At 44.4% G+C, this 11,878-nt stretch overlaps 1 protein-coding gene across 1 annotated transcript; it reads right to left on the minus strand.

Annotated features, from left to right (window-relative positions):
• Window positions 1–434: 434 nt before the first annotated feature.
• Window positions 435–11,660, minus strand: IL20RB (interleukin 20 receptor subunit beta). The gene is made up of 7 exons (XM_017808793.1): window positions 11,603–11,660; window positions 7,476–7,602; window positions 6,566–6,756; window positions 3,314–3,438; window positions 2,542–2,692; window positions 2,094–2,239; window positions 435–1,549 (listed from the first exon to the last, which is right to left on the minus strand). Exons 1-7 carry the CDS (start codon window positions 11,658–11,660, stop codon window positions 1,424–1,426), a joined length of 924 nt encoding a protein of 307 aa, XP_017664282.1. The 3' UTR covers window positions 435–1,423.
• Between the last annotated feature and the right edge of the window lie 218 nt (window positions 11,661–11,878).

Below are 11,878 nucleotides of genomic sequence, written 5' to 3' on the forward strand. Positions count from 1 at the left end.
GCCAGTGAGACAGGAATAAAACAAGCAACTGAGCTGCAACACGAAAAGGAGGTGCTGATCAGGGCCCGGGGCAAAAGCCTGGACAGGACAATACAGGTATAGATAGTCCTGAGTCACTTCTACTTTTTCACGGTGCTTTGTTGCCACCCGATGGCCTCATGCAAGATTGCAAGAATGAAATTTAAGAAAACATATTCTTTAAGAAAGGGATGTCTTGCATTTCATTAGACCCACTGAGAGCCTTAAAAAAAGCTTCTCAGATCAATGTCTTTTCATGCCCTGCTAACACAAGTCTCTGCTTCAGAGGTAAGAAATTACTTTTCTTTCCCCAAAGTGACAGCCACAATTGCAATATACAAAACAACTATATTTTATTTGTATTTAGAAGGAATTTCTTGTGTCTTTGGCAACATCTTTCCTTAAGAAGACAGGATATCTGGAGGATAGTGATGTTGTCAGGTCTGGAATCATCACTACCATGACAATGCTGTGATGCTTGATCCATTCATCCTGATATTCCTCTGTTAGCCCGTTGCCCCTTAGCCTGGCCCTCCTGACCACAGAAGATCATTTGCCTTGTGTGACACAGTCAATGTCCTGCTGTTGAACCCCAGGGGTGCCCAGCAGGCACCCTGGGCAATCCTGACCACGATCTGCACTTACTTTTGTCCCTTTTTATTTCTTCTCCTATTTCTTGAGCCTACCTTTCTCGGTCTTTTCCCTATTTTCCTCCACTCCCTCTCACTTAAACAATTAATTCCTAGTTATATTTTTTCTGAAGCTCCTAGTTTTTCCTTCACTCATACATGGTGTTCCTATTTTTGACTAGGTGATCTTGGACCTATACATTGTTAGTGATGCTGCTGCTCTTGCAAAGCTCTGCACCCAAAATGTTCTCATCACTCCCTGCAACCACCTCTGAAGTCTGGATGTTTCTCACATCACTTGCTCCTAAGTACTGGTGAAATCCAGTCATCCCTCACGGCACTGTCTGTAAGTTTTGGTGGCACCATACATTGTTATCTGTCACATGCAGCAAATCAGGATTCAGTCACTGCCAACACCCTTTTCAATGAGTGTCACCTCAGCTCAGGGCCTGCAGCCCTAAAAACATTTTTTTCCCTGCTCATCCCAGCTGGTTTTGCAATGTAAGCAGCTCTTACTGAGGCAAAACACTGAGGCTGAAATGGTTTGGAACTAAGGCACTGGGCTCCAAATGCATTGCTCTGGTGAAATCCTGGTGGGTGAAGGGTGAGCTCTGCCTTAGGACGACCCATGGGGGAAAGGGAACTGAGTTACCTCATGTCTGCTCCTGGGTAAGGATGTGAAGGGGAGGCATAGAACTGGCAGCTGTCACATCTACTTGCTTTTGATGCAGATGGATGAAGATGCTACAAAGAGGCTGTTTGTTTTCTGGACTGCTCTAAAGTGTTTCTTGTAGCCACAGTCGGAGAACTTCTTCTGAGGGCATCACAACCACTGTCAGATCACACTGCTCAGCTTCTTCACTGCCACACGCTATCAGCTGGCTGGAGGGCTCTGATACTTTCTGCAAAACAAATGCACTCACTCAAACACCCTCAGGCTGATGAGCCGGTCTGCTTGTCTTTCTGCTTCTCCCCACAAACTGTTCCTCTCATCCTTCCTACACAACTGCCCAGAGACCCAGTGCTCAGGAACCCTCACCCATCAAAGCTGCCACCTGCACTGTCACTTGAGCTGGGCATTTAAACACACTCCTGAGGGAGCCTTTGATGTCAGGTTTCTCCTCACCAAGGAGCTGAGCATCTCAGAGCTGGTTCCAGGGGACATGGAGCAGTGTTGCCAATGACACAGATCTGGTTCAGAGAGCAGCTTCTCAGGCAGGGTCAGTCAATGCCTCACAAGCACCAGGAGCATCTTCCCTGCTCAGGGCTCTGTGTTAAAGGCAGTGACAGCTGTGCAGCCAGCTCAGGGATGCTGGGTCCCTGCAGCTCAGCCCATCACGCTGGAATGAGCACGGCTTCCTATGTGTCTGCCTTTCCTGCCTGACCCATGCTCCTGGGAATACCCAGCACCCTAAAAACCAATAAAGCACAGTAAAAAAAAGTTACCAGTGTGTCTGGCAGGACAGCAACGGGGCAGCAGGAGTACTGAAAGATTTTACTTGTTTTCCAGGTGAGGAAAGGCAGGGTTAAAGCAGCCACAGCAAAGCCAGCAGAGGAGATGAGAGCAGTAACCAGCCACATGGATGTGTCACCTGGAAATAACAGAAGCAGCAAAACAAAACTTCTCAGAGACTGTGAGGACAAACACTCACTGCAGTCAGCCTGAACCCTGCACCCATCCTGGTGAGATCCCTCGTTGACACACTCCAGGAAAGGATACCCATGCCAGTGCAGGGGGCTGCACTCACGAGTCTCCCTTTTTTACCTCTCCCAAGGAACAAATGGGCACACTTGCAAACAAGACAGGACATATGGGGTGGAAATAAAGGAGGAGCTGCTGGGTGTCCTTGGGCATGACTACACCAGGGGAATAGGAAGCAGGCCTGGCTCTCACCCTGGGCTCTCACACACTGGGTCTGGCTGAAGCTGCTGCTCCTGTTGATGGCCTCGACGTACGACTGAGCCTTCACACAGTACTCAGCTCCTGCCTCCATGGTGTCCAGGTGAACCACAGACCTGACTTCTTTCACCAGCTTCTGCTGCATCTGCCCCAGAATCAGAAGAGAAAGCATCAGAACAGAGGGCAAGGACCTGTTTTGGAACAGGAGCTCTGCCATGATGCTGCCCAGACTTTACTGGGAGAAAGGAAGGAGCAGCAGGAGGTGTCGGTGAGGACTCTGTAAGGGAAGAAAGGGACAGCAAACAAGGAAGCACATTGGAGTGCAGAATGAGACCACACACATCTGGAAGGGTAGGAGGGGATGGAAAGAAGAAGCTGTAAGCCAGAGAGGCATAATGATGATGTTGGGCCTCAACACTAGACTGTAACCTACTCCCCTGGTGTAGGGGCTCGGTGACTAAGGTCCTGCCTGATCTGAGTGTTGTGCTGTGTGTGAGGAATATCTACTTTCTGCTTTCTTTCAACAGTTGAGGTACCTGGGGGGACTCCTCTTCCCAGAGAAGGAAATGTGGAAGGAACAGGCAAGCTTCTCCATGAGGGTAAGAGCAGCCCAGTGGTATGTGCAGTGATATGGCACACACCAACTCCAGGTAGGTCCTCCAGCCTCCCAGCAGGAGCTTGGACTGGCAAATGAGCTTTGGGCAGTGTCTGTGTGATCTCTCTGAGGGCTCTCTCTTATTACCCAAAACCCAAGGTTAACACTCACCCTCCTCTCCTGGCCCTTCTTCCAGTAGAGAACACAGAACTGAAAGGCAGGCCCCATCTCTTCCAGCTCCACTAGTAAATGATACCCATCTGCTATGACCTTCATCACAGGGGGGGTCAGGGAAGCTGCCAACACAGAGAGAGCACCATTATCACATCAGAGGCAACCTTTAAAACCCTCCTCTCTTTCCCAGCCTGGAGAGGAAGAGAAGCTGCCATCACAAGCACAGTAACACTAATGTGGAATAACAGCTGGTTGCTTCAGTGGGGCAGAAACCCCTCTGCTCTACCTCCCAGGATGTGTAGATGCAGTAAGAGACTTCCAGCAGGAGAAGGACCATGACAGGCATTTCAAACAGGAGCTTGGCAAGAGCTGAGTTGCACAGAACTTGAAAGGTTTTGAATTTTCTCCAGCGGAGGAACTGTCTGGCCTGAGGGCCCCACGTGACCGACTGCAGCAGAACCAGCTGGGCAGCCAGAAGCAGAGACACCAGATCAGCCCAGCTCTTCTGCTCCTGGGCATTAGCTGAGCACTAACACGCAGAACAGGAGCTGAGAAACCACTGTTTTTTTCATGGGGAATTTTGGCAGTTATTCAAAGGTGAAGGAAAAAGCATTATGAGCCTCAGGATAACTCTGGCATTTCACATGAATCCTGATTTTCTTTTAGGGTCTACATGGTTTTAGGTAGACTTGGGCTGATGATCTGCTGTGGCTTATTTTTTTGTAAATTTATGCAAGTGAATCCGCAGGTGATTTGCTTCCTGCTTACTTTGGTATTCAAAGCTTGGTTTTGCCTGGAATTCTGCCGGGAGGAATATTAGTGAAATAATGAGAATCGGTCAGGTATAGATGAAACTACACACTGTACATTTGTGAACTGGGAATCAAGACAAGCCAGAGATCATCTCTGCACTGCTTATCTATGCCATTATTTAGCACTCTGCTGTAGCTGAAATCAGTTTCAGCCTCCCTGTTTTCAAGAAAAGAAGGAAAGCAATGCATAGTCCCACACAGAAGAGATGTTCTTAATAGAATTTACTTTTACATCCAGGGAACTGCCACCAGTACTGAGCAATATGAAAACAGAAAAGCCAAGTATGTTCATGATGGATGTGCCACAAATGGGAGGCCTGGAAATCTACTTGTACTTTTAAAATGAAAGCTGAAATTCTGCCTAACGCTATGCCTCAAAGTTAAAATGGAAAATCGATAACATTATTCGGATGTTAAAAACAAATATTGAGCAACAAAGGGGCATTGCAAGATGCAACTACTAACCAAGTAAGAGCATTTCTTTTTAGCTCTGTGCTGGCACACTGGATACCAACTAACTATTTGAATTCTGATAAATGAAGAAGTGAGACTGACTAAATTGTTAGTTTTAAGAAGATCTTTTCGAAGTGTTTTCCATGTGTTATCATCCTTTATGTGATTCTACACCTACGCCTCTGACATTGGAGCTCCTCAGCCCGGAAGCACCGTGGGCTGTGCTGATGCCCTGACTGTCTAGGAACCCCATACACAACCTGTGGGCTGTGTTTGGATTCCTGAGCTCCTCTCAGACTTCATGCCAGGTTTCCTAAGAGATGTGAAAGCAGAGACAAGGGAAAGCAAGCGGTAAAAATGCAGAAGGACAAGAAGTTAGAGCGACTTTTCCTTCTCTTTTTAACCTTTGTCGTATTCACATTGCATCCCACTGCAAGCTGTATCCTCTAACTTTCACAGCTTAGCCAGAGGATTGTATTGAGGTCCCTGAGGCACAGAACCAAGCTGTCAAATACTTCACTGAACTGTGAGAAAGCTGCTGCTTTTCTCATGTCAGTCTCAGGAATGTCCTTCCCCTCTCTCTGCCTCACACTGTGGTCTGTGGCTCAACTCTGTGCCACCAGAGCTGCTGGAAAAGGGAGGGATTTTTCAGCTAAGGCACTATCTAGAATAATCTGCCACACCAAGTGACACATTCACCAACTTAGGTGACACTTCTGATGCTGCTCTGCTGAGAGTTCTGTATGAGTGAGGATTGCTCACTCATGAAGTAGCGGATAACTTCCAAAGACTGATGAAGGTTTAATATCAGGTCAGCTCTGGTCTAGGACAGGCATTTTCTGCCTTAGCTAGACCTGATGACTGCTGCCCATCCCAGATTGAGAGTTGCAGCTGAATAGTCACCTTAGCAGAGGTTTTCCACCATAAGTTTTTATTGCAGAAAGCAGTTAAAGACATGGCAGAGAACAGAGGTAATGATTCCAGAGAAACCCTGGAAACTGTACACTAATTTTAGGCTGCATCATGATCCTTGGGTTGAGCTGGGCCTCGGGCTTTGCAGGAGTTGAAAGGATATGGAGAAAATACCCTGCATTGCTAGAATGAGGGCAATTATATGGTTTCCATTTTTCTTTCCTCTTCTGAGGTTAGTTCATATATCTGACAACATGGGAGGAGGGAATTGGATTTTCAGGATAGTATAAGGGAGACATAGGGTGACATGGCTGTTTTCTAGAGTGAATGCTCCCATAGGATCAGGTTCTGGGCCCTTAGAAGTGACTAGATGACATGGATTAGTTGACAGCTATCCTAGTTGATCACAACTCTTTGAAATCAGGAGCAGAAACAACCAGCTTGCCAGAAGAAATGCCTGCAGTTACCTTGGCTGTCTTTGAAACCCTTCATATTCAAGCCCTGGTGTATTTGGCCCTGCCTCCTGTCCAAGGACATAGCATGGCTGTCTAGGAGTGAAACATCTCAGCACAGCATGAGAGGAGCTGAGAAGCAGGATGTGCTCTGTGGATATCTGGGCTTTGTGTGGCAGGCACCACACACAGAGTCACAGACACACAGAATCAGCGAGGTTGGAAAAGACCTCTGAGATCATCGAGTCCAACCTTTGACCCCACACCACCTTGTCACACAGACCATGGGACCAAGTCCAGTGACTCCATCACCTCCCTGGACGGCCCATTCCAATGCCAAATCACTCTCTTTGTAAAGAACTTCTTCCTAATGTCCAACTTAAACCTCCCCTTGCACAGCTTAAGACAGTGACCTCTTGTCCTACTGCTGGTTGCCTGATGGAAGAGACTGATGCTCCCTCGGCTACAACCTCCTTTCAGGGAGCTGTAGGGAGTGACAAGGTCTCACCTAAGCCTCCTCCTCTCCAGGCTAAACAACCCCAGCTCCTGAGGGATCCCCCCCCACCAAACTCTGAGAAGCTGACACGAACCACGCAGCTTAAGCCAGTAATGGGACTCACTGGTGTTGCGATTGAAGAAGCCTTTCAGGGTGCCCCACTCTGACCTCCTGGCACCAAGAGCTGCCCTCACCCTCAGGTTATAGGCCACGGTGGCTGAGATGTCCTCTGTGATGTTACACAGCGTGGCTGTGATGAGGGAGCACTCGGAGATGGGGATCCAGCTCTCGTTGGTGTACACTCGCTCGTACTCCCTGAGGAGGAAAGAAAGCACGCGGGCAACAGTGTGACAGGAGATGTACCTGTGACAGGGCTGAGGCTGCCTGTTAGTCCTTCCCAGGTAAAACCAGTACTGGGATGTGCTGGAACACCAGGAGTGTATGAAAGCAGTATGGGTGTGTTTTAGATTTATCTAGAGAACATCTCCCAGCCTGCTCATGAGCCAAATGCAGCTCGATGTTGTGGGAGGTGGGGAGAGCCAACGCAGTGTCGCTGCATCACATCCTGCCCACTCGTTTGACTTGATCCTTCTTAGTACCCCAGAATTCCAAAGCCATACTGTAATACAAGTCATAGCTCAAGATGTATCAGAAACCTTTTGTGATGTGTGTTAAATGTTTAAAAGATTAACACTGAATAAATCTCAAAAGCTTCCTACTTCTACATAAACTTTGGCTGATCTTCCTAACTTTTGTATTCTTTGGATAAGGGCGGGTTTCTTATGTGGAATCAATGCACACCTTGGATTACTCAGGTATTGATGAACCTGTAAACAGTCTCAGAACTGGAGTAAAAGGAATTCCCCCCCACACACACTTGTGATTAGCAATCCTGAAGTATCAAACTTCTCTTAGGCTTGTGAGCTGAATAGTGCTCAAAACATAAAAAAAAAAAAGGAAAAGAAAAAAAAGTAGGACTAAGTGTAGATAAGCAGTGTTCAAAGAGCAAACAAGAAGACAAAACCAGAAGTTACCCTTGAAACTCAACTGAGTATCTCACAGTTTCTCCCTGGATGATCACAGGACTCCAAGTTAAGAAGTGTTTCATGTTGGTAGAAAGAATGGAGATGTTCTGCGGTGCTGTCAGCAAAGCTTTTTCACCTAAAATTCCCAGTAAAAGAAAGAAAAAAATTGAATGTACTAGGAAAAAAAAAGGCTTAAAAGAATAGTACAAAACAGTGTTTTGCATCAGAAATACACACTTTTCATTTCACTACTGTCACTTCAGTATTTGAAAGTATTTTACAAAGAAGAAGAAGTGACAACCAAAGAGCAAATGACAGAGCAGTCAGGCTGGCACTGTGTGCAGAAAGGCAAAGGTGCCTTTTTCTTATTCCAGAGGTTTTCATTGCATCAGTGAAACTGTGAGAAAAGGTCAAGTCATCCAATTCTATTTAATGAAGTCCAGTAAAAAATGCTCTCTATAAACTGTTCCAATGAATGCCGTGATTCTGCAATTTCTCTCCAGATTGGATTGGACGCTGAGGAAGATCCTGGCTCTGCTACAGCTCCCTTCATGTTGCAGGATTCTAATAATGTGAGTCCTTGTAGGCTGCAAAGTACCTCTTAATAGAATAAACTTACTCAATGCTCTATAAATGAAATTATTACATTACTCTGAGATCATCAAAGCATGGGTTGGTACCCACAGTGGAGTTAATTTTATCCCATGGTATCTTGATGTAAAATCCTCAGCAGTGTTTGGAGCAGAGCACAGAAAGGAGGATTCCCCGTGGGAAAATCCTGCACTACCCTATGGGAACAGACTTATCTCTGTTCTGCTGCTCTCCCATCCCAGGACAATTATGTTCTCTCTGCCCAGCAGGGAATGGTTCCCAAGGAACCTGTGGAAGGCAGGAATGGGTGGAGTAGTTTCTACCAACCCAGTGTAGCAATGGCAAACACACTCCCCAAAACAAGGTAACTGTTCTATCCCAGTGTGTTACCTGAAGATTATTCTTTTATTAAATTATTTCACTTGACAGGTTTATAGTCCAACAGCCTTTGCCATTAAAAAGGGTGTCTTCTTTTGAGCCATGTTTATAAAGTTAAACCAGTTAACGTCAGTTGTTCTACCCAGGATCAAAATCAAGTTGACAAGTCCCTGAGCAATGTTTTCATGACAATTGCTCTTTTAAAGCATTGGAACAATATCTTTCTTCTTTCTGCTCTTAGAATATTCCCTGTATATATATATCTTTATAAAATCACTAATGATGTGGGGAACCTTGTTGCCAACTTTTTTACGCTTTTCAACATGTTATACAGATCTGTTGACACAACTCTCAGCTGTTCTTTGAGGTAAAATCCAGGTATTTCTGGGATGAGAAGTTTTCTTGCCATTTGGAGACCAGAGGAGTCACTCTCTGCCATATCAGCAGTTCTGTCACTTCTGGCTGCCTGAGGCTCCGTGTCAGTGTCAAGGCACTTTTTAATCTTTAAAAAAAAAAAGTCCTTGGTGATGTCAAACTGCAGCTTAACCACCCATTCAGTCTCTTGAGTTCTCCATGTTTCTCAGCATTTAGGGTGTTTGCTACTTTTCTTTGTGCTCTTGGTTCCCCTGTTAATTTTGGGAGCTGGCTTACCTAAGTGTGTGAATTACATAACAATCCTCATTTACATGAGCAGACACTGGTTTTCCACATGACTCATGCACACAATGAAGTTCCAGGTCTGAACAGGGGTGAACTGCACAGGAGTGTTTGTGTTTCCTAATTTTTTAAGTCCTTGACTTCAGGACTTTTTGGATATATATATTTGTATTCAACAGTACTAAACCCTGTCTTATTAAACTGTCCAGAAACCTATTTTAAAGGAAGATAGTTCTGAACTGGACTTTGGCTTTTAATGGCCCAAAGGTTATTTCATAGCTGCTTGAAACGAGTTTTCCTTCCCAGACTATGCTTAGCTTAGTCCACTGTTATCCTGGCAAAACCAGTGACTCTCCTACTGGCACAGTGAGACCTGTCACCTCATTTCAGCTGAACCACAAAAGTTCACATCCAGAAACTAAGGTTTCTTTCTTCCTTTCACTAGGAAAAACTCTGTACCTAATGCCAATGCATTAGTCTGTATAAAAGAAGTTCATTGGTTTAAGTTTCTGAAACTTGCTGAAAGTTATAGTTTGGAAGAGAGGTTCATGCTTTTCTAAAATACTTTTGATCTAGACATAATGTATCCTGTGTCATATCCAAACAAATTATATTCATGGTTTCTCCAACCCATCTGTTGCAACAGCCCACAAAAAAATTGTAGCAAATACAAGTTTAGCACTGGGAGAAAAGACAGTTCTAAGTTATATAAACAGAGAAAGCACCAAGTGAAAACAGGGAAGTACTAAAATAATCCATTAAATCTGGTCTATGCATTTTGAGGGAAAAAGAAACAATCATTAAAAAAGTACAGGGGAGAGAGCACAGGTAGGACTCAGGGGGCTGAGAGGCCAGGGCTGCACATTTCCATCTGATTTTGGATTCCCAAGCAATATGGAAATAGCCTCACAGGAAAAGCCAAACTCCAGCCTTTCAAGCCATACTGACTCTTACCCCAGTGTCTCCAGTCATGCCAAAGAAAGACATGTCCAGATTTTCTCTGTAAATAGCATTTTTTGCCTCCTACCCTCTCAGCAGTACGTTTGTTACACAAAGAATATATTTCCATTTAGAATGGTGATGACCCTTTTTGTATAATATTTTTGTCCTCTTTTTGTTAAACATAAAGAATTTACAATTAAAAAAACCCATGATGGAATCCAATACATTTGTCTCTCTTACTTTTCAGTTTAAAATGTCTTAAATAAACCCAGACAAAATTCCATTGCTCTGGGATAGATTTTGATATCCTTCTTGCTTTGTGAATACAGAACAAAATAATGTTTCATCATTACTTCATCACTACTATTACCACTACTTAGTGTTAAGTGCATGTGAACACTGTAAAAATATTAATACAATTACCTCTTTATTCATCATATCCTCTCCTTTCAGGGGCTCAACAACACAAGAAGAAACAGTAACTCTGGAATTGGTGTTACGTGGTGTCCAGAATTGCTTTACCTCATCTCCACTTTTCCTGGCATGTCCCTTAAAATTTTATTTATGGGGTTGAGAAATCCTTCCTCACTGCTGTGCTAATAAGCACTGTCTTTTTAACTTTCAAGTGTTGTATCATTTAATCTCCTTTTGCCAATCTGGAGGACAGCAATTACCCCATCTTCTTGTATCTTGGAGCATGGTCTGCCTCTCCATTTGAGGAAATATCAGGGAAGGGGAATCTGACAAGGGAATTCTGAATATTGGGAAAAAGAAAATAATGCCTATAACATCCCAAGAAGATAAAGGAATTTCTTTGTAAGCTAAATGTTGAAAATGAAAGCCAGGCATCCTTAACTCCTAGTGGTTTCTGTAATCAGCAATTAAGGACTATAAATAATAAGGAAGATATTAATTCTTTTTCTGAGGCAGAGAAAAAATGGAGCAAGAAACAACCTGAATGTTGTTGACACACCCTAAGATGGCACATTTAAGACAGAACTAGGCAAAACCCAAACACACTGGCAAACCATGTTGCTTTCTAGGGGACTGACCATCAAAAACCCCTTCTAGATGTGTTTGGTGTCCAGCATTTACCTGGAGAAGCAGATTACAAATTGCAGAACCTCCTTCCAGGGTAAAGGAGACCCTCAGTGAACCATTTTGAGCTATTCATTAGCACTTTATATCCTTCCTCTCTGACCCTGCATCCACTCCACAGGCAGGGCATCCCTGTGCTCAAAGTTATCAGCATTAAAACAAAAACTGAGGGTTCAGCTTCTCACAGAACAGCAAAAGAACAGAGACAAATACAGCATTATTTAAATTCCTTCAAACTGAAATTTCCCTTTAGAGTTCAGAATTGACCGGTAGAACACAGAATTTACAGATTGTTTTTTCATTTGCACACTCTAATATACATTTTAGAACAAGAATTAAAATTCAAGATCACCTGACCTGATACTCTTTGGCTTAAGTACTGCAGAGGCATGCTTAACAAAAGGAAAAAGACTTTGTTACTCAGAAACCCTTTGTCTTCTGCCTTAAGTGGAGATATTTTAGTCATTTACCTGTGAGATTTGATGCAATCAGGGCGCAGAAGAAGAAGCAGATGAGCTTTAGTGACATTTTGCTCGTGTTTGTCGCCTTTTCCCACGTTCATATCCTGTTACACAGCTCAGGAATTTCCCCTCCTGGACAGGGAGCCCTGTCTGAGCCAGCCATGGTGGGCACGAGGTGGAGCTCCAGGGGAGTGTGGCAAACACCTCCTGTCTTACCAACACCTCCTGTCTTACCAACACCTCCTGTCTTACAAACAAACACCTCCTGTCTCACAAACCCCGTGA

This window comes from Lepidothrix coronata, unplaced genomic scaffold (genome assembly GCF_001604755.1).
Source record: "Lepidothrix coronata isolate B3197 unplaced genomic scaffold, Lepidothrix_coronata-1.0 Scaffold24, whole genome shotgun sequence".
Lineage (NCBI taxonomy): Eukaryota > Metazoa > Chordata > Aves > Passeriformes > Pipridae > Lepidothrix > Lepidothrix coronata.